The sequence below is a fragment of the Lonchura striata genome, chromosome 5, assembly GCF_046129695.1.
Source record: "Lonchura striata isolate bLonStr1 chromosome 5, bLonStr1.mat, whole genome shotgun sequence".
Classification (NCBI taxonomy): Eukaryota; Metazoa; Chordata; class Aves; order Passeriformes; family Estrildidae; genus Lonchura; species Lonchura striata.
The window spans coordinates 60,075,449-60,102,247 of NC_134607.1; the positions used below are offsets into that span (position 1 = coordinate 60,075,449).

The following is a 26,799-nucleotide window of genomic DNA, read 5'->3' on the forward strand; positions in this document are numbered from 1 at the left end:
AAAATGCAATGTAGGAAACTGCCAGCAGTATGCTATTGCTAACAGCATTTTGTCCAGTGAAAATTCACAGTTTAAATAATTGTATGTGAAAAATGCATGGCTGTGTTTTAATTCTTTTTCCTGCTCTGGAAATTATCCAAGTAATGATTTCTTACTGGTTTTGCATGTTCAAGTTTTCAGGGTCCCCAGAAACAGAAAAATATTTATTGGTGTAAACTTAATCCTATCCCACAGGCTTTAATGCCTGCGTTTTAGTCACATTGGAAGCTTACATCTCTAATATTGACAACAATAAATAATCTTACCTAAATTATGTCTAGTTCTGTTGTAAGTTCACCAGCATCCTTGTGAAATCATCTGCCTTTTTGTCTATTGTAACTTACTTTTAAGACGCAGTGAAAAGTTCTACACTTGTGGGTTTTCACCCTTAAAAATAGAATTTATTGTAACTAACTGAACTTGTGATAAACCCATTTTCCTGGGGGCATAAAATGTTTTATGTTAAGCTTGCCAAGAGTTTAGATAGGAACTGTACCTTATGTTTAGCTAGGAGAAGCCAAGGTAAAGAAGTTGACAGCAATAAGCAAAGACAAACAAGGAGGAAGTGTGGCTTTTCTAGTGATTTTCTTTTTAGTACTATGTACTATATATTTTTAGTACTACAGTTGCTACTAATTTGCCAGTTGAGCACATCAGCTACAGGCAGTGGAAAAGTAATTCCCTTTGTAATACTGTCAGAAAATTAACAGATTAAAATCTGTGAGGTATATTAAAAATACTTGCTATATTGGGAGCAAATACAGTGATCAGGATCCATTTCACAGCATTATATATTTTGAGATGAAAAGTCATATAAATGGTGAATGTATTATATTGAACTTGACATAATGTGTAATCACATAGCTAGAGATTTTATGTTATTTATGTGGGAAATAACTTGATTTTGTTCATGCAGCCTTTGTATTGCTTCCTGACATTAAAATAAGTATTATTTTAAGGAATGGCATTCTTATCACACTTGCTTCTTAGCAAATTGCAATTAAATATATGGCTTTCCACACAGAAGCTGAAGATGTGTTTTCTTTACAGCATTGCAAGAATAGGTTGTATATAATCTCCCTTTTTATAGCAGTGATGGCGCTCAGATTTAAGAATCTTTTTGAAAACCTTGGTCTTTCCAGGTTATTCTAGCAGGTTTTTCCCTGAGCTTGGTAGCAGGATCTGAATGTATAAAACAACTCTATTTTATTTGCCATTCTTTAATTGCCATAGGCCTGTGGGAGGTTCTCCCCTGTTCGGTTCCTCTTGCTTCACTTCACTTCTGTCTCCTGTTTTTGGTTATTTCTGTTGGTTTTGATCACAGGGAGAGGTTTTATGTTTGGGAGAGGTTTGTGGTGCTCTGAGAGTGTAACAGCATTGCAATCCCATCAGAGCCAGTCACTGATGGGATGCTGCTCAGAGGTGCTTGGAAGAGCCCATGCTGGAGCTGCTTTTTCTGTGACATGGTGTGTTTTTTGCCTCAGGCACTTCTTCATGCCTCCAGCCCTAGCAATCAAACTGCCTTGTTTCAGAGTAAAGCACATGAGTATTTGGCTTTTCTGTTGGGTACAACACAGTAGTTGTATCTTTGCTAATATTCCCTGAGCTATTTAACCCAGTCTGTACCTGCTCTGCCAGCTGACATACATTTAATCTGTGACAGCTCTGCAGTCATTCCCTGTTCTCTATCCACTCTTTATTGTTCAGCCTTTTTCTTTTTTTTTTTTTTTTTTTTTAATTTTTATTTCATAAACTCTGCCAACCACAACACAGTGAACACAGCTGCTAGCTCCTTCCAGTCCCAGATGCTCTAATGGAGACATCAAATGATTTCAGGCAGTGTGTACTTGTAAAGAGTAAAAAATCTGGCTAACAAAGTAAACTTAACACTGCCTTATTTATTTAAGAATATTTTAAAATTATTTATATGAGTTTTTTCTTTTATAGAGTTGTTTTTGAAAAAGAAAGACTTTATTTTATTTACGATTTATTTTTGTCTTTTTAGTGAGTACAGCTCCACAACAGAAGCCTGTAAGTATTGTTATATAATACAATTTAACTGCCTTATTTTCTGTGTTTCTCTGGCTATTAATATGCATTAGACTGTTAGTAGCCTCAACCCTTTTTAAAAGCTTCCTTTGAATAAAGCTTTTATCTTTCAAAGAATATTTTTCTTTTCATGTCTGTGGCTTTACCATTGTTAAGCACAGTGTTTCTGTGATGGAAATTCTCACAGACATACAGTTCTATAGCTATTGTCAAACTAAGTTAAGCATTGCCATTTTCTTCTCTTGAGGAATAATCCATTTGTCCAAATCCTGACAAAAATGGGTGAATGCACTAAATATTGTGCATTGCAGATATCTTAAGGGTATAAAGGCTTTAATCATCAAAGCCTGAAAGTTGAGGCAATTTTATGAGGTTTAAAGATCTCTTTGCTATATGCATATAGGAAAAAACAATGGTAATACAGCTGTTCAGAAATGTCTGCTTTCTGTGTGTACAGAACATGTATAATTTCAGTGGGTATAAAACATGGATGAAAATTACTGGGGTTGTGAAATTTAATGTCTTGTTTAGATGATCCCATGGCTTTTTGTGAAGATAACAGTATTAACAGATAAACCTCTAAGGAAATGTTTCTCTCTGTTCCTTGTACTTTATGTTTTGATTGTATGAGGATTTCTTACTGTGATATTTAAACAGTGAGTGGAAACTGGATAGATCTCATCAGATCGTAGAAATAGAAGCCACAGTTCAGTTAAAATGCAAGGAAGTGTTTCAGTCTGAGCTCTGTATTCATTTTTCACTTCCTTGTTGTTGTACCTGAGTTTTTCAATCCTTATGTTATATAAAATGAGAAACTTCATAATGACCATCTGCTGTTTGTAATTCATATGTTTTGGGCCAGAAGGGAGTAATAAAAATGCTTTCATTGCACAAGAAAATAGCTGAACAACACAGGTTTTATTTAAAATTCACTGTTTTCAGAATCTTTAGTTTCTTGTGTCTTTTTGCTTAGAATACTTTTACAAGTTATTACGTGCATTATACAGAGAGAGAAATAAGGTATTAAATTTATATGTAAACAACTAATATGTACCTGATTATTTTCCACATACAGTATCATCTGTTAATCTGGATTGAAGTTTAAGATTATTGTGTTTAGCAAGGTTATAGGATCATTGGAAATTTATTATGCCATCTTAGATGTATGGATGTATTTTGTTCTTGTATCTAATAAGGACCGTGTAAAAACACGATTAACTGTGTAAAGTTTTGGTGGATTTTTGCTTCATACAATCCTGTATCATTCTTGATTTGAAGTAAACTGGAAAAAAGAATATAATTACTAAATTACTTGCCATCTAATAATTTCAAAGGAATAGTAATCAAACTGTAAATTAGTTTGGTGTGAGATGCCTTGAAAATCAGGAATTCATTTTTCTTTTTCTTTCTTTGGTATTAATATTTCAGGTTGGAAAAATATCCAAAAACAAAAAGAAAAAACTGAAGAAAAAACAGAAGAGGCAAGCTGAGCTGCTAGAAAAACGCCTGCAGGAAATAGAAGAACTAGAGCGGGAAGCTGAAAGGAAAAAAATAGAAGAAAATGTAACCTCAGCTGTACCATCAAATGAACAAGAAGATGAGTACCACCCAGAGGTGAAACTAAAAACAGCTGATATAGAAGAGGTAGTAGATGAAGAACCTGGAAATGATGATGGTTAGTATTACTTGTTTTTATTGACTCTGAGTTTACTGTTCCAGAGCAGAAGGTAATTGTGCAGTGTTGCATCTGTGCAGTGAACAAAATCTCCTAACTGTCCTAGATCATTAAGTGAATTTTCTCCCATAGATGAAATTGTAACTACAAAACCTAAAATGGTAAAGAAAAATCAAACTTACTACCGAAGTGAAGAAAACCATCAATAGCAATGTATAGCTATAAGCAGTTCCAAAAAGCATGTAGAAAACTCAACAGGCACCGTGCCACATTAAGTGGAACAATTGAGTATCATGGTAAAGTAGAAGAACAATAAGATGCATTTTTCTATACTATTTTTGTCGTAGTTGGAGTCATCATTGCTTTCCCCTTTTCTTCTTACAGTGTCTGTTGTAATGATCTATCAGATAACAGAGATTGCAACTTCTTCGCTAAAATTTTTGATATGTCTTGTTAAAATTCCTGTTCAGTCCTGGTGACTTGGACCATAATCATTATGGTCCAGCTCCATTCTGGCTTCTCTGATTTTCTTGTCAGCTCTTCAGTCCTGATAAAGATGTAACTACTGAGACTAGTCCAGTTTGGTTTTTGTTCTGCTCTTACAGAGAGTTTTCCTACTTCAGTGATGACTCCGTTCACATAGATTGAATCTAGACTTTCAAAAGCTTGCTTTCAAGGCCTCATTCATCTTCCCTTCATAAGATTATTCTCTTCTGGATAGTTCCTTCCCGAACCACTTCCCATTTTTTATTTTTCCTACAGTCTTACTAGTCTGTCATTTTGCCTTTAATTTAAATTTTAAGGTTTGCATATTTTAGTGATATTCAGTGTTTCCTTGTGTGATATGTCAGAAGTCAGGTAGTTACTGAAGAGTTAAAAATGACAAAATGCCCAATTTTAGTCTGGTTTATTGATGTGTGATGTAATGTGTTGCTTGCCAAAATTTTTCAGGTGAAGCAGAAGATCAAGATGAAAAAGAAGACACAGAGAAGGAAAACACTGAAAAAGATGATGATGTTGAGCAGGAACTTGTCAACACTGACTCTACAGACCCTAAGTGGATAGAATCCCCCAAAACAAATGGCCATATTGTGAACGGCCCATTCCTATTGGAACAACAACTTGAAGATGAAGAAGAAGAAGAGGAAGAATGTCCAAATCCAGAGGAGTATAATCTTGATGATCCAAATTCAAAAAGTGATTATTCTTATAGCAGCTCCTATGAACAGTTTAATGGTGAATTGCCAAATGGACGTCATAAAATTCCAGAGTCCCAGTTCTCTGAATTTTCAGCGTCGGTGTTCTCTGGGGCTCTGGAGTCTGTAGCCTGTGGCTCTGCTGTCTCTGAAGGATCAACTGTAACTGAAAGAGAGGAGAGCAGCCCATCTCATGACAGAAGCAGAACAGTTTCAGCTTCCAGCACTGGGGATTTGCCAAAAAGTAAGTGTTCCTCTTAATGACTTCTGTCTAGTAGCATGCGTATGTATAGGCAGTGGTTAGGTTAAGAAAAGATTGTTCAAGTGAATTGGATGGTTTTTCATGCAGAACTGTGATTTATGGGTTATTTTCCACTCTAGAACTTGCTTTTAAGGGGTATTAGATAAATAAATTATCATACTAAATAAATTATCGTAAATAAATTATTTGCATTGACAAGTCAGTCTACACGTGAAAGAGAGAAGGAAATCTATAGTTGCAAAGAGACATCATTCCTGTAGTTTAAAGGTAGAAGATGAGCATGAGATCATGTAACCTGATGTCCTTTACAAGTCAGTAATACCTTTTAAGCCCAGTAACTTTTCTTGTTGGCTTAAAATGTATTTTTAAAAAAGAAAAATACCTGTTCTTAAATTGACAAATGAAATTATAATCTGTTTTGACTGAGATGTGTTCCACTGCTTGTTACTCTGAATTGTTTTAGAATAATTGTACCAAGTTTGAACTTGTTTGGCTGCAGCTTCTGTCTGTTACTTCTTGTCACATCTTTTCTCAGTCGTAGTGAAAAATTATGTATTATGCTGTGTTTTCATTCATTAATTGTTCTTTCTGTGTCAAACAATTCCTGTCTTAACCTTTCATTAATACTCAGCAGGGCATGTTGCCAACCCTCAGCTCATTATGGTGTTTCTATATTCAGCATGGTTTTGGATATTTAAATTCTGGCCGTCAGTCCAGAACTTTTGCCTGTAAATCCATTTGAAGACATGGAAGGTGAAATCTTGGTGTCATTTCAAAGAGCTGGATTTTTGCCATTGAATTAAATAGCTTCAGGATATTACACATAGGTCTTATTTATAGTGCCAGTGGTTAAATGATAAATATACGGGTTTCAACTTTAATAAAGAAAATACTGGGAGTCTAAATGTGTGAGCAGATAGCAGAAAATGGGAGTTTAGGGAGAAGATCACCAAGCCTGCCATCAACATTGCCACAAAAGAATTAGAGCTGCAATGAAAAATGTAGTCAAGCGTATTTCTAGGTTTAAGACTTTAGAAGAGCAATTCACACAGTTTATTACAGGGTCTGACAGGTAAGGTGAGAAATATGAAATAAAATACAGCTCAGTAGAAACTGCATTTCTGGAAGATCCAGGAAAAGTTCATCTCGTTATGCTCTGAAGTCCCTGAAACAATACAGAGGAGGTTCCTAGATGCCTGGTAGTTTCTTCTTTTGTTCAGCCAGCTGTGTATAGTCAAAAATACTCCATTGCTATTTTACTGGGGTGGTGTGTAAAATCCTTATGTCTTCAGAGATTAAAGCTGCTTTTGTCCTCATGGAAACAGCTTATCTCCATGGCTGGAGGAAAAAAATCTGCTTTATTCCTCCTTGATGTTATCCCATCAGTTCACACACCTTTCTTGCAAAGAAAGAAGACAGTAAATTCAGTGATAGTTGACTTTTTGAAGAAAGGGGCAAAGATGAATGTTACAGATATTAATGGCATCAATAATAACATTGAGTATAACAGTAATAAAACAGATGAAGGTGTTTAGAAAGAAGCATACAGGAGTTAGAGGCTATTTAATATTTTTAAATGGTGCTACATAATTTTTCACCATATCTTTATTCGCCTTTTTTTGTACTGAAGTAGACTTTTATTTGTTCCTCTTTCTCTAGGCATTGCTATGCATTGTTAAGTGGCATGGTCTCACTTTTTTGGGGTTCTTGCTTTATTTGGTGCACAAACCAGTTTGTGTTTATTGGATGAGCAGTTTTTATCTTTCAAGTTTTCACTGCGTGACCGAATGCCCTGAAGATAGATCTCTAATTTCCTCACGACTCTCCTCCTCCTCTTTCCAGTGTTTGAATGTTTGCTGAGTACATTGTCATGCTGAGATTGTGAGAATTAAGGTGATACTTCTTAGTTTTTATGGAACTAGGACACAGAAGTGTTCACTAATTTTATGCACAGGTTAAGCTTATTTGGATGCTTTTTTGTGAGTACTTTCTAGAAAATACACTTGTTCTGACTTCACTTTCAGTTATAAATGATCTGTATTTGTCAAATACAGAAGCCAAGAATTTATCTTTCAGAAGAGACAGGACTTCAGCATCATAAATTTTTAGAAAAACACAGAAGTGTAGGCACTGTATTGCCTGCTCAGGTCCCTTTCTTAGGGAAGAGGTTGAAGAAAGCTGTTGTGTAATTCCATGTTCAGATGTCTTAGTCATGGGGCTTTTTTCCCCCCCTTCATTTGACTTTATTTACTGCAGTCCTTCAAAAAGACATGTGGGAAGCATTTTCCAAAGACTATTGAACTGAGAACGGTCCTGTTATTTCTTCAGTAATGCATGTGATTGTGTTTAAAAAATTGCACTGTACTATGCAGCATGTTTTTAAGGGAAGACTTTAATATTAAGCTTACTAGTTCCCATCTTTTGATTGTTTTACTTCTGTTCTTATGTTGATGCTTTTTATAAACTTGAGTCTTGGACTCCATTCCAGCTTTTTTAGAGGGCTGTTAGTTGAGGTCACTGCCCCCTCTGCCATTTGCTATTTACTCATGTATTTTCATTCCCCCTCTCCTCTGGTGGACCCTGCCACTGTCTTTTCTGGTTGGCTAATATTCAGTGCTCTGACCCATTCAAGCTTCCTGTGCCAGCAGTTGAAGATCTTCTGATTTCAGTCACTCCTGATTCACTATTATACATCCAGTATTTTTTGCCCTTGTCCCATGTCTGGTGTATTTTCCTCTTCCAGTTCTTTCATCAGTTTATCAGATCATTGCAGTCACAAATGCTTTTTGGATCTAAGTACCTCTTTCTTATTTTACCTTCAGTTTCCAGTTTACATCTTGTGGCTCTGGGACAAGGAAACAGAGATCAGTCCTGTGCTTCCCTGTGATTTGTGATATCTGGTTCTGTCTTCTGCCTTCAAGTCATCTGCTTTCTTTTCAGTTCAGGAACTAGCAGGTGGAATGTCAAAACAGAGAAAAGCAGCACCTGTACTGGTGGCATTAAGGTTTCAGTGTCCCAAGAGCCTCTAAAGATTGAAAGATAAATCAGATTTAAGTTCTGCCTTTTTAGTCTGGATCATAATTGATGCAAATAGGACATTCAGAGAACTTTGAATGCTGAATTATTTGTGAAAAGGATGACAACAGCCTCCTAGGCTCTTGGGTGAAGAATCCAGCCAGATTTTATTTACTGTAGCCAGGCATGGAAGTGCAGGATTTATTTTCTCAATCAGACTGTTCCAAGAACATATCTTTCATGTGTGTAGTGGATGAGTTCTTGGAGTCTGAGTTTTTACATTTTCTGTCTGAATCAGTTCTGGGAAACATACTCTGGTTTTGCTTAGAAGCTCTTCTGGATATTGTAGTAATAGTCATTTGGCAGCTAAAAAATGAGAAAAAATTGCACTTGAAATGTACAAGGATATTTAGAAATCAGGTTAAGAAATCCTATTTATGTTGCTTTAATTTCTTGTAACATTCAGCGGATTATTTTTATGCCTTCAGTGTATGACAATGCTGAACAAAGTGTCAAGGCAAAACTGTTTAGAGTTAATGAATAGTAGGCTTAACATACTAACAATTCTGCATTTTGCTTGTGTTAGCAAAAACTCGTGCTGCTGACTTACTGGTGAATCCACTGGACCCAAGAAATGCAGATAAAATTAGAGTTAAAATTGCTGACCTGGGGAATGCCTGCTGGGTGGTAAGTGTAACTACATCATTTTAGCAGTTCAGTATTTAGAACAGGTCTTTTTATAGTCCTTTTTTCCCATTAATGTGGTTCTTTCTATTTTAGCATAAACACTTCACAGAAGACATCCAGACAAGACAATACAGATCCATAGAGGTTTTAATAGGAGCAGGTTACAGTACACCTGCTGATATCTGGAGTACAGCATGTATGGTAAGAACAGTGCAATGTATATTTTACAAGAGTAAAGGTCCTAAAACAGTTGTTTATTGAGGAAACCTGATGGGGATGGTTTTGAAATTTTGACACAAATACATTATCGTAAATGATGCTGTATCAGCTGCTTATGATTCCTTTAATTTCTTTCAATTTCTCAAGCCTTCTTAATCAAAAAGAAATATTTTGGAGAGCACATCCAATTTTCATGTGATGTGTTTTAAACTTGTAGTCAGAAACATGCAAATTTAGAGAGAAAATATATGTCTGTTTTGAATGACAAGATATAACTGACAAAGTACAACTGTTTGTTTCATTCCTATCTTAGAACCTGGGCTACAGTTAGCTGTGATTACATTCCATTGTCTTGTGTAAAGTGGCAAAACAGTGAAATAGTTTAAATTGGTGCCAAGTGCAGTGAAAACATGGACTGGATTAGGCTTGGTTCTAAACTTTCAAGAAGGAATTCTGTTTATTGGCCTAAAAATATGTGGTAGCATTCTGTAAAATTAAGTTTTAACACAACTGAAATTACAGCTTTTTAAGAGTCTTTAGGGAACAGAAAAAGTGAAAACTTAATCATGCAGCTTTCTGAAACACTCTAATATCTCTTTGAGGATGAGCAAACTGCATGCATTTTCTAATTAAAGATAGTATGTATATCCAAAGAAAAACAAATTTAGAAATACCTTTGCGTATTTTAAAAGTGAAAACTTAATCAGATCTTTATATTTTACAAATACATGTCTGATAAGAGTAAGTGTGTGAGGAGAAGACTCGATACTAGACACAGTTTGCAGGCGTGGGTGATGAGAAGAATTACACAGCTCAGAGGGAGAGGAGGAGGATTGAAAGGAACATAAAATCCTACAGATATAAGTTCAGCAAACCATATGTTGGAAGTAGCTAACCCATAAGTGAAATTAAAGTATGTCTGCTCTGGAGTTTAATACTAGTTTTTTCTTTAGTACACAAAAAACCCATCCATTTCCAAATTTACTCTTCTGTTTGGGGACAAAATGGAGAATTTTTCTATTACATTGAGAACAAAGCATATAAGCTATTTCACAGTTTGTTATTTAATTCCTTAAGTTTTTCTTCTCTTAACTAACTGCAAAATCATTATAGAGACTTTTTTACCTAGTATTTTGTAAACCTCAGTTGAACTTCATAATATTTTACCTGCATTCATCTTTAAGTTGTACTTACTGCTGCTAATTTTATAGTCTTATACAGTCTTTTAGTCTTGCAGCTAAAGGCACGTGAAGGTCTACCTAGAACTGTGTTTAAAGACTGTGGGCTACTAAATAGCAATATCACACCTAAGGAATATAATATTCTTGCAATGCTTGGGGTTGCCCAGCCTACTACAACTTCTCCTCTGTGTTATATAAGTGTTACTGCTTTCTTCAAACTCATGGAGAGAAAAAAGCCCAAAGCATCACTGCCACTGGAGGTATCTTAACTCAGATTCACAATTATGTATGAAATTTCAGTATTTTAAAGAGAAGAATGTATTTCTGCCTTTTTGTTATGTAAGCCTTGCAGATAGTAAAGCATTTGAGGCAGAAGTGCTGTAATTCTGTCTTCTGCCACAGTCTTTAGATTTTTGCCCTTAGGAAATGCAGTAGAAATTTTATAACATTAAAGCACTTACATACAGTTGTTGAATAAAATTGTCATCATGGTATAGTTGTGTAAAAAATAGAGAGCAGCCTCTCAAGCTCATAGAAAAAAATTCATCATTTGAAAACCCCTAGAATCTGTTTGCATTGCTGTGTGGCTGAGAAAATGGGTCAGAGCATTGGGGATGCTGATCCTGTATCAGATGGAAAAGTAGGGATTGCCTTGTTTCTGCAGAGGACTTGTAATAGAGATTAATGGCCAGGAAAGCATTCCTGATGTGGAACTGCAAACTCCTAAATTTATTTAGGCTGTCTGGAAATTATGATGTGAACCTCTCCAATCCCTAAGGCAGTCAAGAACTGTGAAGTGCCAAAGTATTTGAATGCCCCTATAGCCCCACTTGCTTTCTCAAGTTTGGTTTCCTTGTTGTACCTAGATATTGTTCAGAAAATGCCCTTCTAGGTTATCTTGCTCTTGTTTCATATTTAATTCACTCTGTTCCATGTTTACTATGTTTTCAAAGGAATTGTCTTCTGGAGCAGGTGGTGTTTATTTTCAGCCAAAATACAGCTCAGATACCCTGTTAGCCTTGATGTCCAGGGCTCCTAAAGGAGAGCAGAGGCAACTTTGCTTGTACAAGTCCTGAGTCATTAAGGGCATTTTAGGAAGCAGTACTGTACAAAATGAGTGGTCCAGCAGTATCTCCATTACTTTTTCCTTGGTAAATTTCCCTCCATCCATACTTTACCTAATGTGACAGCCCCAAGCACACATGAGCAGTGCGTAGCTTGCAAAGTAGAAGATTTTCTTCATGTATTTTGTGGCCACTACTGTGTCAGATACTGTAGCTCACATCTCTATTTAAAAAATGGCAAAAAAAGCCTTTCTTGGAACTTAGTGTCCATAGGGCTTCTGTGTCAGAGATTTATGTGTATATAAAACAAATCTTTATGTGTCCGGGATTATATGAAGGATGACTTGGAATGCTTGGTAACAGGATTCACCTGGGGTCTTAACTTGGTCTTGTGCTTTATAGATCTCCATTTGAGCCTAAGGTTTTCAATGCCTTTTGCTTGATAATGAAATAATTTTGCTCATGCTGACCATGAGTAGACCAGCTACTGGTTCTTGTGTTGGCTTGTATTTATGGCATAAAGTGTGTTAAGCACAGAAGATTGTGTTTTATCTCAGCAGCAGTAGAATGTCTTTTTCTATCATACCGTTTGCCTGTCCATTTTACACTGTCCTTAATAATAAGGATGAAGATGAGGTTTTTAAACAAGACCTCTGATAAGCAGGCCCTGAGCATGCAAAGCATCTGTGTTCCTGTGTGCACAGCAACTTCCAGAAATATCCCCATATGAATCTTCTGGAACATGGTGCTGTCATTTGCTGGACAGGCATAACTTTGGTTAAATTGTACAGTGCCCTTTTATTTTTATTTTAACATTGTGGCCTGTTTAAGTGGAATACTCAGCTGTTCTCATGGAGAGCTAGACACTGGGAATCTCTCCACATTTACTAAATTCTAGAAGATGTTTCCTTCCTGTACTGAGCTCTAATTAAATTCTACCAGCAGGGAGGTGCATCTCTCATTTTCACCCAAAAAAGAGAATAGATTTGGAGGCAGCAGTACCTTTGACAGGATTGAAAACATACTTGATGATTTAGTTATATCAGTTTGAATTTCCACATTAACAGTATTGAGCGGGTTGCCTTCTTTAAAGCAGAAACTGAACAGACTCTCAATGATTTAGCATTTCCTAAATCCCAGAAAACATGGAACACAATACTCCACTGCTGCTGCCAAGAAATCCTGGCAAGATAAGAGAGTTAGTCCTGGCAGACGGCATCCTTTTGTATTGCTTCTGGAAATGACTGTAAGCACCACGATTCCACTGCTTTTCCTTGTTCCAGTCTCCTTGGATTGGAGACAGAAAAAGCACCTGAAGTGATTAATCTCATCATCTGACTTGTGTTCATTACCTTTGGTTGGAGCTGTAGGGAGGATGTGACTGTGTCAGAGGCTAGGACATGAACAAGGCTTCTAAAGTTTTTAACACTTTTCTGAGGTGTCTTTTCTGGAGAGTTGTGATTCCTGCAAGATCCTCTCTTTGCAATAAGACCTAGCATACAGATGACAGCTATAAATCAGCAGGAAGTCAGAGAAGGTGAAAATTGTATTTGGTATTTTATCTACCCAAAGAGAATACAGATGATGAAAGAAAACACTACGAGGTTTGATGGAAAGGAGACAGACGAAGAGCTTTCAAAACAAGAGACATGCTACTACAAGGCAAGCAAGTTCACAGCAGTGGGGCTTATTCATGGGCATTTCTGTTCATGTGAGAAAACTCAGAGGAACAGAATGGAGAATGAACAGGACATTGTAAGTGATGTTAAAATTCAACCTACATGTAAGTGCTTGTAGGTGCAGGCTTGTGCCCCCAGTTTGCTTCTTTGTATGCTGTTCTCTCTTTGGAGTGGAGCAGTACCTGTCCTTAACTACTCTTCCACTGCTGTAAGCAGGGAAAAAATGATCCTATCTCCATGGGATCATGAGTATCATCGTGTCAGTATGTGTGAGTGGCACATACCAAAGGTGTGATGACAAGCCTCAGTCTGCACAGAAGTGGTATTTTGAGGAAAGATTGAAAATCAAAAATGTGGTTTTGAGGGGAGAAAAAGCTGAAGTTGCTATGCACGTATTTTTCAGTAGGCAGATACAGTACAGAATGCTGTTATTACTCGCTGTGCACCCTTTTTGAAGGTGGTGGGTGGACAACCTGAAACACTCAAAAGAAAATGATTTCCCAGAGGAGCTGACTTTCCAAAATAAGCACTCAGTATGCATGATTCCAAGATCAGAGGGCAGCAGATAAAATAACCCTGTTTCCTTTCCAAGCATCCCATGCAAGTTTCTTGTTTTGTATATTTGGCCTTTCTTACCAAGCACTAACCTTGCAAAATGCCTTTCATACTCTTCCCATTGCCTGGCTCTTCAGAGGGAGATGTCAATGGGAGAACAAACTGTCAGCTGGTGTGTGTATCTCAGAAAGCTTTCTGATCTTCTTTCCATGCTTCTACTGACCTGTGGAACAGTGTTCCTAAAACCAAACCTGTTTTTAAAGCAGTTACAGTCTTCGCATTCACATCTCTTCATTTCATCTGGGCCAGAGAAGCTCTGGCCAAGAGCTGCATCTCATCTGTCAAAATAATAATTCTGGCCTATAGCTTGTTGTTCTTTTTCAGCTGGAGCTTCATTTCAGGGAGACTGATGCAGTCCAAGAGAATTGTTCTTACAGTCCTCTCCCAGAGCTTTCCCTAGGCATGCATCCATTTTTCAATCACCAGACTGAGTACACAGCTGTCACACAGTGAAAGTGTAGCTATTTCCAATTGTGTGTTTAGATATGGGTCCATTATGTAGCAATGCCACCAGTTCTGCACTGTGCTAGGTTCACATACAATCGTGGCAGGAAAGAAATAGAGCCTCTTCAGAGGCTATAAAACAGCAGTGTAACCATTTATATGAAAGGTTCACCATCTGCAGATGGAGAAAAGCAGTCTAGACTGGTTTTCTATGAGAACCTTAGGAAAGTGGTAAGTAGAAATTGCCAGAGCAGTTAGTAAAGATGGATGGTTGCCTTGGTCTTCTGTGCCATATGTTGAGTGTGCTATATCTAATTTTTTATCTCCACGTAATAGATGAAATGCTGACTTATCTTGAGGTAAATGTCAACATTGAGTAAAAAAATAATGGTATTTTAAAGTTGGAGCTTCTGTCAAGAAGCTTGTTATCAGAAATTATTGCTTTCAAAGGGAAAGTAAGTAAATATGGTTAGTCTGTATTTGTAGCATAATGGAAATTAATGACAAATTTAGGTTTAAAGTGATCTCTGGTATCTACCTCCTCCTTGAACAAGGGTTGTTGTCAAAGGTAGATGAGGTCACTCAGAGCCATGTGCAGCTGGGGGTATGTACCTCAGGATGTACCTGTAAGAATGGTATTTCCTCAGCCTTTCTGAGCAGCTTGTCTCAGTACTCAGGCAGTCTCACCAAATAATTTTTTTTCCCTCATGTTTGATTGGAATTTCCCATCTTTCTGCCTGTGTAGTCCTTTCACTGGGGAGAGTGTATCTTGCTCTTCTCCACTTTTGCCTTCAGGCAGTGGAGTGCAGCAGTTAAATCCCTTCTCCCCTTTTCCCACCTGAGCAAACCCAGCCCCGCCAGCCTCCCCTCCTGCATCCTCTGCTCAGCCCTGTTAAGCCTCAGGTCCTCCCTGACCTTTCCCCACTGTGACAGGGCCACTCTCACGCTGGTGCCCCAGACTGGTCACAGCTGGGCAGACCAGACTATGGTCACTGTGCTGCCCTTGGGGTCGTGGTCTCCTTGTGTCATCCCAGAGTGTCAGTGACCTCCCTTTTGAGGTCTGGGGGCTGTGTGTGCCTACAGGTGGGTGTAAAGTGTGGGTAAATGCTGAGAATGCCCAGGAAGTCCAGAGCAGCAGTGGTTCCACAGCCAGAGCTGTGGCTCTCAGTGTGCAGCAGCAGAGATCTTTGGCAGCACCCACTCTGGAACAGCACGGGCTCTCCATGCACAACGCCTTGGGACAGTAGTTTAAAGAGCAGAAAAACTCTGGTACAATCCAGAGATGTGATTGTCCTTCTTACAGCTATTTATGTGTTTATTAATGTGTCTCTAGTGCTGATTCTTTATGATAAAAACCTTCATCTGGGTTTTATTCTTTTTTATACAAGGACAAATTAATTTCATTTATCTTGCACTGTGTAACCAATGTGTTCTGAAAATAGTTGGGAACATACTGCCAGGTTGCCACAGAGCGACATTGTCTTCCATGGATGCTAAGAACCATCATTACAAATATTTACCACAGCACCTGCCTCTGGGCTGTCCTTGTGTGAATCTGAGACAGAAGTGGTTTTGTTCTTAGAGTCCTTTAGGGAGAGTCAGAAACTCAAGTGTGCAAAGTGCTGCACCCCAGCCCATCCTGGGCATGGAGTCAGAGCTGTACAAAAAAGAAAAGAGAAGCATCATCATAATTTTCAAAAGCTGTAGTTTTTGTTCAGTGAGAGGGTGGTAAACAAAAAAAATCTCCCAAATCTGTGGGAATTTTCAGCTCTTGTGATACACAAACTGATCTGAAATTCAGAGTATCACAGCAGTATGCTTACTTCTTGTGCTTCGCTATAAACAGTTTTCAGTTTTTCAGTTTAATTTTTTTAGTCCTACACAGACATATCGAGCTATTAATACTTTATTTTTGGGACAGAAACTATATTCTTGTGTAGTCTACCCTTGTGGCTAAATGCAGCTACATTTCTGTTCTTCTCCAGGGATCTGCATGTAATAGTAGAGAGTTTTTCAGTGTCCTCGGGAGTCAGCCCCATTGGTGTGTGCTCTCCTGGGAAAGCTGGTCCAGCTTTTCCTATGAATTAATATATTGCCATGAGATACAGAGAGGACAATTGGGTTTTCTTTGTTTCATTTCAGGAGAACAACAATGTTCTCTGTGGTGTGTTTAGAGATCTCTCTCAAAGATCACTTGTGTCTGCATTAAATATTTATTTCAGTTTAGAAACTTGGTATTTTATGAAGTTCTTCAGATTTTTTTCAGCTGTAAAATGAATACTGTCAATCCTGAGCTAAGAGAGGAATAAGAAAAGTAGTGAATGACTGTTTATTAGTGATAGTAACTTCAGAAGTTAAAGGCCTGTTCATAGGATCAGCAGAAATGTCAACAAGGCGTGTTCTTGTTTTCTTGGCTGCTGCGTGTGATTGCAGTGAGGTATGTTGGCTGTAGCCCACTTGGATGACACTGCAGTTCGCAGCTTGAAGAAGCCAAGTGCTCATAACTAGGCTAAATTTACAGGTGATTTAACAACTCCAGATTATAAATTGGAACAGAGAAGTATCTATTTTCAGGACACAAGTATTTTGTAGTAAATGTTCTAATGGAGTGGAATCCCATCTTAGAATTGCGCTAGGAAGCTCTGTGCTAGGAAGCTCTGCTTCATTTTTGGAATGCTTTTCTGGATCCGATGTTTTCCCGTGTCTTGGACATGGAAAATAATTTGATGTTTAAACCACCTGGAAGGAATTAGATTCCTGTGGCTGCTTGGGCAATTGGTAAGCCAGAGCTGAAAGAGAATAGTTTAACAAATTAGACCAGGTGAATCCATGTCTGGAAACAAGTAGGGGCTCTCATAGGTGCTTCAGAGCTTTGCAGCTTTTCACATTTGTTACACCCATAAAGAGCGAGTCAGTTTTGCCCTCACCTAACACAGGGTTAGCATCCCATGGAAACATTGCCTGCCCTGAGGGGATTTGATGTCCCGGGTGTCTGTTCTGGATTCCCCATCAGTAGCTATCTCACCGTTTGCTCCCATCATTGAAGTATTTTAAAAAACTCTTTCAGATTCAGAGTCATCAAAAAAGCTAATTCAAGTGATTAGTTAGAATTTTAGGATTTTATTTGTGATTCAGACTTGTTTAGTTCAGCCTCCAGCATGCAATCTGACAGGTAAATACCCTTCAGATACATGTCTTATGACATGTTTAGCGATACCTGATGTGTTCAGAAATCCTTGACACAGCCACCACACCGCCCCGGGAGCGTGAGGCCGTGTTTAGGGCTGGCTCAGTGCAGCGCGCCCGACCCTCGGGAGCCGCCGCCTCGGAGCGCGGCACGCAGGGAGGGGCTGCACTCAGCCTGTGTGATTGCCTTCCTTCATCCCGCCTGGGTGGGCAGCACTGCCTGGGGGGCACGCTCCAGCCCCTCACAGGGCTGGAACGGGGCTGGAACGGGGCTGGGCACGGCTCTCCCAGAGCGCGGCCGGTGCTGCTGCTGCGCCGCAGGAGTGATGGCCCCAGGTAAGTGGCTGCTCCCCATGGCCTCGAGCTTTGAGCGTGAATTCCCTCTGGCTCCTGAGATAGTTGTGATGCTGTGCTGACATCTTACGATAGAAGTGTTACTTCTGGTACCCATGCCTGTGTCTGTTACGTTGTAGGCGTTTGAGCTGGCGACTGGAGATTACCTGTTTGAGCCACACTCTGGTGAAGACTATTCCAGGGATGAAGGTATGACTCTTTTGAGGTATTGTAAGAGTTTCTTCATATTTTCATACACCTTCTTTTAAATTTCCAGTGAGTTTACAGTGGGGTTTAAATTTTATATTTGAGTAGAACTGTTCATACATTGTTTTCAGAATATAAATATAATTCTTTTTCTTTTTAGTTTTAAGTTCCACCACTAGCAGTGGGTGGGCAAAAACTGCCTTCTGCAGGTATTCATCTACTTAACAACTGCCTGAAGGAATTAAACTGCCCTTCTTGTAAGATTGCATATGTGTGGAAACCTGATTGAAAATAACAACATTTTAGTTTAGAAAAGAAACATCAAATTTGAACTTTATTCTATTATTCTCTTTACAAGAGTGACACTGGAATAATGTTTACCTTGTGTATTTTTATTTGTATTAGGCAATTACTAATGATTTTTTTAAAGTCAGAGTTAACTCCTGCTTCCATCTGTATACCTGTCCATTTTCATGCTTGTTTGCTTGTAAATGCTCTTTGCAGTGGTAATATGGGCATCATTCATTGTTCCTAAATGCTACTAATGATGCCAGAGCTCTGCTGATCCTGGAAACCTCTGCATGGATTTGCTGCAAACATTGTTGATTTGAAACTATTTCTGATTTTTTACTAATTCCAGTTTCTTTCCTCTTCTTTTTTATCCCATCCTTTCCCTGCCCCTTCCACTCCCGTATCCTTTTTTTCTCTCCCTCATAGACCACATAGCACACATCATAGAGCTGCTAGGCAATATCCCAAGGCACTTTGCTCTATCTGGAAAATATTCTCGGGAATTCTTCAATCGCAGAGGTAGTACCTCTTCTTTTTGAAAGGTGCCGTGATGCAGACAGAAGTGGAATTGCTCTTGCTGGTTGTATTATGTCCCAGCGAGGAGCATTTCCTGAAATCACACAGCAAAATTTTCATTTTGAAAAGCAAAATTCCCAGGAATCTCTGACAATTTTTTTTACCCAGATGTTCTGAAAAGTAACCATTGGTACATTTTCAATTACATGGCAAGACTTGCTTGTGGCAGCTGACACTCAAACATTGTTTTGAGAAGGAAGTTTTGCTGTAAGCATCTTTCCAAAGTAGCCACTGAGCAAGCAGTGTGCACGTGTGTTTTTTACCAGGATCAATCTATTTCTGTCTGTACCGGGCCAGTGTTAGTGTGTGCATGCAATGTACTGATTAAACTGTTGTATGTTTCTGTTTTGCTGGCAATGTTCTCCAATGCAGACCACATAGCATTGATCATTGAACTGCTGGGAAAAATCCCTCGAAAATACGCTATGTTGGGGAAATATTCCAAGGAGTTTTTCACCAAAAAAGGTAACGGTATTTATGCAACACTAATTTAAAGCATAATACTATCCAAAAGGAGAATATGTTCATTTATGGGTACTGAAGAAATAGATCCGGTTAAATGGAGAGCACTTACTAAAGAAGAACTGTGATGTAAACTTGGCTTTCTGGGAAAAGCCCCAATTTGCGGTGTTCATTTCAGTATTTCATTTAAAATTCATTTGGGGATGTACTCAGCAAAGTGTGGATGTTAAAAGTGTCCGTGTGAGTCTGTTGTCTAATGTTCCTGTAAGTGTGAGGACTCAAGTGATGCATAGCTTGTAACGTGGTGAAAAATCATCTGCCAGCAGCTTTGGATCCTAGCTAGTGGTCCAGCAGGTGCTGCTGGTAAGGAATGACAGAGGCAGGAAGGGAATAGCTGGGCAGTGGACTCTGAGCTGAGCGTGGCTGCTGTCACACCCAGGGAGCAGGCAGAGAGAGCAGATGGGTGTGTGCCAGGCACTTTGCTGCTGGCCAGAGCTGGGGATTGTCCTGCCCGTGGCTGCCCAGCAGCTGCAGCGAGGTGTCGGTGTCTGGGGGCTGTGAGGCCAAACACAATCAGTGATTCAGCCTCCCATGCCTCCCATCCTGCTCTGTGCTGGACATTGCTGCTGCAGCAGGGACTCCCTGTGCCTCGTGTCCTTGAGGAGGCTGCTGATGGCGTGGCAGTGCCCAGAAGGGCAGCACTGATGATCTAGGAGGGAGCAGCTGCCCTTTGGGGGAGGCTGAAATGCCTGGGGCTTTTGAGTGTAGAGTAAGGTTTAGGTCATCAGGAAGTCAGTGGATAAGCTGAAGACAGAGCTGCTGTTTGCCAGCACTCACTGTGTAAGAGCTGGGGGAAAGGCAATGGAATTGGCAGAGGATGGCTTTGAAACAAGTGCTTCCCTGAAGGGCAGGCAGTGGGCTTCAGGAGCTGGCTGCCTCAACAGGCAGAGAGAGGGCCTGTATCAGCAGGCTTCAAACAGTCTCCTGATACCTGAGATGTACAAACTCGAGGCCCAGAGGTCTGGAAATGTATAAAGCAGTAAGAGGGCTGGGCATGAGATACCCTGCAGCACCTCCAGACACGGATTGCAGCTGCTGGAGTGTATCTCACATTTCTAGTTTTCACCTTACAGCAGACAGGTTGGCATTTTCTGATGCTGTGATAGAACTGTAAAATGACCTAGCAGTTACTCAGTAACTGTAGTGTTGGCAGTGCACGGGAGGGGACAGTTTGTAAAGTTCCCATGATGTGGAGGGTCTCTGGTGCTTCCATGAGCATCTTCAACTGCAGAGTGTCACTGTTGTCCTCTAGGGCCTGAACCTCAGTGACATTCCTCAGAGGCACCGGGGGTGCCTCTTACACCCTCAGGATGGGATTTAAGGTAGGATTAAAGGCTTGGTTCACCAACCACACAACATATAACTGCAAGTTTGCTGTGGAAGATTAGGTAGACTTGGATTCCACCTGTTTCTGCTTAAACCAGAGAATCTCAAGTGCCAGACAAAGCAGCCAAGCTGCTTTTTCAGATCATACCAGTCATTCTGCTGTTGCAGGCTGGGGAAGTTGAAATGCTTTGTGGAACAAAACTGGAGGTGCCAAGGGTCCTGCTTACTTGAGCATCTCTTTTTTGCATCAGGCACCTTTTTGCTTTTTCCTGGCCACCTTGGTACTGCCAGCCTCTGGTGTCCCCAGCTGGGATTTGTGTGTGGTGGGCTGCAGGGTGTGAGAGGTAGGCTTCAGAGTTGGCCAGCAAGCTGCTGCATTTTGTACTCATCTGCTTGTGGCTTGAGCACTGGAGATCAGAAGGCTTGTGGAACAGACTTGGGAGAATTTCTCACTGTGGTCTAAGGGTGGGCTTAGATATCTTGCTGCTGAGCTCCTGTTTCAAAAACATCAGTCTTGGGTGAAAATCAGTTTAAGTTTTGCTCCTGTCCATGAGCAAGTTTGACCTCAGGGAGATGCTTTAAACATTTGAGTTGTGCTGCTGAAGTCCCAGGCACAAAAATGAAGATGTTAGTAACTTTAGAGTTTAGAGGATCAAGTCCTTGCTCAGTAATTGCCTGAAGCAGTTTTAGACTTTCAAATAGGAGGATGCATTTAAAAGAGGAAAAGCATTTGTAAAATACTTCTTATACTATAACACAAATGCTCACATATTTTTGTAGGGTCTTATCTTGATTGAGACCAGTAATAACTCCCAGGAATCCTTTTCTTTAATGTCTTCATGGAAGCTGTATTGACTGTAAAAATTATTAGTATGTTTTGGCATTAAAACATAAAATCCTTTTATTATTCCTAGACCATGGTCCCTTTTATTTTTCTTCTGGTATTTGCTAGTCCTGTTTCCTTGTGAGCTAAACCTGTGCTGGCTTTGTCCTGTGGGAGCTGAACAATGAGAGGCACTCATTGTTATGTCCTGGGAGGGAGGAAGGGCTCCCTCCACACTCCACGCTTCCACCCACTGCACCACAGTCCTTGAATTAGTTCTTGGGATCATGTCATAGATCTGTAGCAGTAGCATATTATATCCCATTGCTGCTTCCCCAGTTCTTTACATCATCCATGTCTTACTGTTCAATAATCCATTCTCCTCTTGCCTGGTGACACATCTTAAATTTGTCTTTGACAGATTTTATGGACTAGCCCTGGGTTTTTTTTTTGTATTACGGTCAGCAGAGACAGCTTTAAATAGCATTTTTTCCCCCCTGGTCCTTCATAATTTTTTTTAGTAATTTCCTTCTGGCTTAACGTTTTTCAGAGGGATCATTGCTGCCTCTGCTTTGGCAACAGGAGTTTCACAGCTCTGACAACTGTGTTGTCCTCTGCAGATTATCTCCTGTGTGCTTCACTATCAAAAATCTAAATAAAGAGCTTCTCTGAGGAAGTTCTCAGTATTATATTTTTAGCATTTCTTTGAAAATTCATGCTAATGCCCTGAATACAGATGGTGTCAGACTGGTGGGGCTTGTACATTTTAAATTTCTCCCTTAAATATAGGTACAGCCTTGTTCTCTTCCAGCTACATGGTACAAACATCTTGAACTAGGTGAAAATATGTGTTGGCAGAGACCTCCATTTCCTGTGCTATTCTCATGCTTTAGATGGAAATGTAAAGGACTTACATGAAAATTGGACTTTTTGTCCACTTGAGCAGTGTTAATTGTCTTTTATTTACCCTGTTTTGTTTCTGTAGTTAGCATCATGATCCTTACTGAAAACTGAAGCATTAAGTATGGCCCCCCACACAGATACTTTTTACTGTATCCTATCTTCTTAAGTGCTTTTTACAGTCTTCACAGAATTTCTTGTGGAAAACTTCAGCCATAGTGCTAAAATAGTTTGTTCCTTAGCAGAAAAACTGCTGAGTATTGTGCTGGCCCTAGCATGGGCATTCACAAAACGAGGAGTACTCAAACAGCAAGGACTCTCCTTCCACAGTGCTGGCCCCAGGCGCCTCGTTGTGCAATCTTCCCTTATCAGATCTGAGGAAGGAAAGATGCTGGGAATGACAAAATGTGAGTGCAAAGGGAAGACAGTGCTGGATGGGAGCACACACCCACCCTCCCTCAGAGCTAAGCCTTATTTGGTTATACATGATTACAGCAGCCCTTGCAATGAATGCTGGGAGCTGGACAAACCATAGACATTATTTTTTTTCTAGTAATTTTTTGCTTGCAGTCAGTAACAAGTCACTTTTCTATCAGTTTTTGGCAGTAATTTGAGTTAATGCATTCCTGTTACATAATTTAGTACCTGTTCTTGTAAGCAGTCGCCAATATACTCTTTTGGAAACCTTGCAAAAGGTAAGATTTTCAGCAGCTAAACTTCAGGGAGGCACAAAGATTTGAAGGACTGGAAATGAAATGAACTGGAAATGAATATGCTGCCCCAAGGTGTGCTGTCCTTGCTGTTACGTGGGGCAGCTGTGGGCCAAAGCAGAGCTTTTCTGTGTCTGTGGGTACTGCTGGGACCTGTTTGCACTGTGAGTGCTCACACACAACCAGGAGGTGGCCTCTGCTGGCGTCCCTCACTGTGGGCAGCACACCTCGAGTTCTGTTTCCTCTTCTGCAGCTTGTGAGTGATGATTGTTTGCACCCTTGCTCTTGTGGGGACTTTGTGACACAGCTGGAGAGCTGCTTTTTCAAGCACTGCACTCTGTGAGGACCTACTGCTGAGGGCTGAGGCAGCAGAAGCAGAGCCTGCTGAGCCTTTGGGGCTTTTGATCCAGTGCATTGAGATGTTGACCCCTGGGGCAGTCGGACGGACAGGAGTTACTTCTGTAGCCACAGGGATGTGCAGAAACTCTGGCCTGTGAGCTGATGCCAGATGGCATTTTATGGGCAGTAGGTTACAGCCAGGGACAAGCATCACACACTGACAAACCACTTGGCTTACAAGTAGTGTGTCCTGGATGCCTCCATCCCAGGTGGTGAAGTGAGCTTATGAAGCCTGTTCAGCCTGCAGTATTGGGTGAGACCCCATCACTCTGCTCAGCACAGAAACACCACAGGGGTCTCTCACGTGCTTTTGCAGTGTGCAGTGGAGACTGTCTGGCTTATACATATGTTCAAGATGGGTTGCGTTAGGAGTATAGAAATTTGGCAGAAAAAACTCTTAAGTCTGGTCACATTCAGTAACAACTCTCATACACAGATTCATGGCTAGTGTATTGTGTTGAAGCAAGAGGCTGTAGATTGATTAGATTGTTGGTGATAATGCACTGAATCTACAAAGTGTAAGTGCACTGCATACAGGTGTTCCTGGCTGTGGTCTGACACAGAAGGCAGATGTTATCAGAGATGTCCCTGCTTTGGGGAGGAGAGTGGAGCAAGCCTGTTGACTTGTCTGTGGGGTCCTGTTCTCATCCTCTCCAAGGAGGATGTCCCATGTCAGATTTATGCTTTTGGGAGAAGCAGAGGTGAGATTGTAGTGAAATTCCCTGTTGCTGCTGTCAGGAATGGTGAGGGGATAGCCACTCCACATGTAAATGAGGGATATTGAGAGCCTGGGTTGCAAAGGCTGTGTGGTACAAGGTGACACCTCAGTATCACTCCCTCCTGACGGCAGCAGTGAGGGTCATTTGGCCTGACAGCTGCTCGTCCCTCTGGTGCCCACAGTAATCCCTTCACCATGTACCTCATGGCACATCTCATGGCTTTGGGCCTCATTCCTACACAGTGGAGGAGCAGGAAATTGAAGTCTTCCTCATCATGCTGGATGACCCATGGACAGACCTGGATAGTGTTCTGGTTTGAATGTGAGAACGGTTCTCACCCCCTTCCTTTTGGTCTGGAACACATTGCCAGGTTGGCAGAAGTCACTCCTCTTTGGGGGGGAACTCCTGGGCTGCAGCAGCTGCTTCCCTCTCAGGAAAGACTCAGACCAGGCTTCCTGGGGGTGTTTGCCTGCGAGATGGAGCACAGTCCATGGAGCACCAAACCTCTGCTTGGCTGGGTTAGGAATGAAAGTGTTTTGTTACACTGCTGGCAAATGCCACATGGTGAGGCAAGGACCTGTGTTTCTGAGACCTCCATCTTGGGATTTGAGCAGATTCTGTGAAATCCAGGTTCCTTGATTAAGAAGGAGAGGCCTGCAGTGTGGTTTGGCCATGGTGAGAGCATGAGGGTGATTGAGTGCCTGTGTGCATGGGAGACATTGTGAAGACATCAGGAAACATCAGTGGAGTCCAGGTGTAACATACTGATGGCTGTAGGAACAGTTTTTGGCTTTGACATCGAACATACTCATCTCCTTTGAGGACCTCGAGCAAGCTTGGTGTGCGCTGCCCTTCCTAAACAATGATTCCAGCCTGGTCAAGGTGCTGTGAATGCAGAGCGGGAGAAAAACAAAACAGGGATTAGCTGTTGACATGAATAACAAGGTGTTTTTCTAATGCCATTAATATTTCTGTTTGCAGGAGAACTCCGACACATTACCAAGTTGAAACCTTGGAGTCTTTTTGATGTGCTTGTGGAGAAGTATGGTTGGCCTCATGAAGATGCTGCACAGTTTACAGATTTCCTGATCCCCATGCTAGAAATGGTCCCAGAGAAACGCGCTTCAGCTGGAGAATGCCTTAGGCATCCGTGGCTGAATTCTTAGCAGAATCTTCCAGCTCTTAAAAAAATTAAAAAAAAAAAAAAAAAAATTTAAAAAAAAAAAAAGAAGCCAGCAACCACTTTCCTAATGCGTTGGACCTAAATGGTGACTGTCACAAAATCTTTATTTAGCAGGATCACACGTGAGCTGGCTTCAATCCTCAGACCTTTATTTTGCTTGAGGTACTGTTTGACATTTTGCTTTTTGTGCACTGTGTTCTTGGGGAAGGGTAGTCTTTTTGTCCTCAGCTAGTAGTTTACTCACCCACTTTCTTCAGAAAACACTTAACGTGTCTTTAAGCAATGTTTCTTGTGTTGTGTGACATTCAGATGTCAGATTTTTGAACAAAAGAAACTTCCCCCCATGTGTTTTGGCAAGTTTTGTAACTATTTATGAAAAAAAAAATATTTTAGCTGATGCATATTATATAATTTACGAGTGTAAGAAATTTATCAAGTCAGAACTGAGTTACGGCAAGGAATTGTACAATTTTATCTTCTGGCAAAGGGATGTCATTCTTGTATTATAGTGTATGTAAATGCACTCTGTAAATGTTTATTTCCATTTAAATATGGGACTGGGGACTCAATTTCAGAGTAAAGCGACTAAGTTTTAGAGAGCTTTATAGCAAACCAGTTGCATGTAGTGGACTTTAAACTGCTTTAAGGAATTGTGTAAACTTTCTATTCTGTAGCAGTTCCTGTTCTTTGGGTTTTAAACAAAGTGGCTCTGGTTTACAGGATTTCATTCCCCAAACGGCACTTTAAAGGAAGGCTAGACTTCTTTCTAATAAAGTATGCATTATCATTTAGTACTCCCTTTTAGAACTTTTGCCTATTTTAAGTGCTTTTAAGAAAAGAAAAATAGCAATTTCCCTTACAATGTGATAGTGAAGACATGGTACCATATGGTGTTGCCTTTTTATAAGCACTGTAAGTTGTACTATACCTTAAGAAAAAGAAAAAAAATTAAAAGTAGAGCATGAGAACCACTCTCTGTGTAGAATTACTGATCTTTTATAATAAAAGTGTGTGTGCTTGGCATCAGTTGAGGAAGGATATAGCTGCAGATATTTACAGTGCAGTGGGTAAAATAATCCAAGAAGCAAGATCATGCTCATTCCATTCATAGCTTTACATGTTTCTAAAACAAATTGCACTAGCTTTCTTCTTTCCCATCCGTAGACATACGACTGGCCATTGTAAGTTGCACGCAACAATTATGTGTTTCCTAGGAATAAAAGCTGCATAGGCTGAAGCTTATAGGCAATACAGATTTTAGAATGTACAGTATGGAGGTGTGTTTGGACCTCTTTTAGAAGTCAGTGGGATGAATGTAAGCTTACTCCTATCTTCATGTAACTACAGTGCCACTTTTTTCTTGACTTTGTCCATATAAAATTTATTCACATGCCTTTGCAATAACTAGATTGTGAGAAGATAGCCCCATGCTGTAACAATAACCAGTTGTTTGAGGTGCTTGCAGTTGTCTAATTAAAGTGTTTTGTTTTTTCAGACAG

At 40.0% G+C, this 26,799-nt stretch overlaps 1 protein-coding gene across 4 annotated transcripts in view; it reads left to right on the forward strand.

The window, feature by feature from the left end:
- The window catches only part of SRPK2 (SRSF protein kinase 2), a 125,280-nt gene extending 98,484 nt beyond the window's left edge, over positions 1 to 26,796 (forward strand). For 2 of the 4 annotated variants that reach the window (XM_077783638.1, XM_031507074.2), the window contains 9 exons: positions 2,045 to 2,070; positions 3,517 to 3,763; positions 4,715 to 5,203; positions 8,823 to 8,923; positions 9,017 to 9,124; positions 17,785 to 17,854; positions 18,569 to 18,661; positions 19,091 to 19,183; positions 25,099 to 26,796. In XM_077783638.1, coding sequence (XP_077639764.1) covers positions 2,045 to 2,070; positions 3,517 to 3,763; positions 4,715 to 5,203; positions 8,823 to 8,923; positions 9,017 to 9,124; positions 17,785 to 17,854; positions 18,569 to 18,661; positions 19,091 to 19,183; positions 25,099 to 25,283 — 1,412 coding nt within the window. In that variant the 3' untranslated portion in view covers positions 25,284 to 26,796. The remainder of the gene's footprint in view (positions 1 to 2,044; positions 2,071 to 3,516; positions 3,764 to 4,714; positions 5,204 to 8,822; positions 8,924 to 9,016; positions 9,125 to 17,784; positions 17,855 to 18,568; positions 18,662 to 19,090; positions 19,184 to 25,098) is intronic. The other 2 variants (XM_077783639.1, XM_077783640.1) reach the window with 2 other exon arrangements.
- The last annotated feature ends 3 nt before the right edge of the window (positions 26,797 to 26,799 follow it).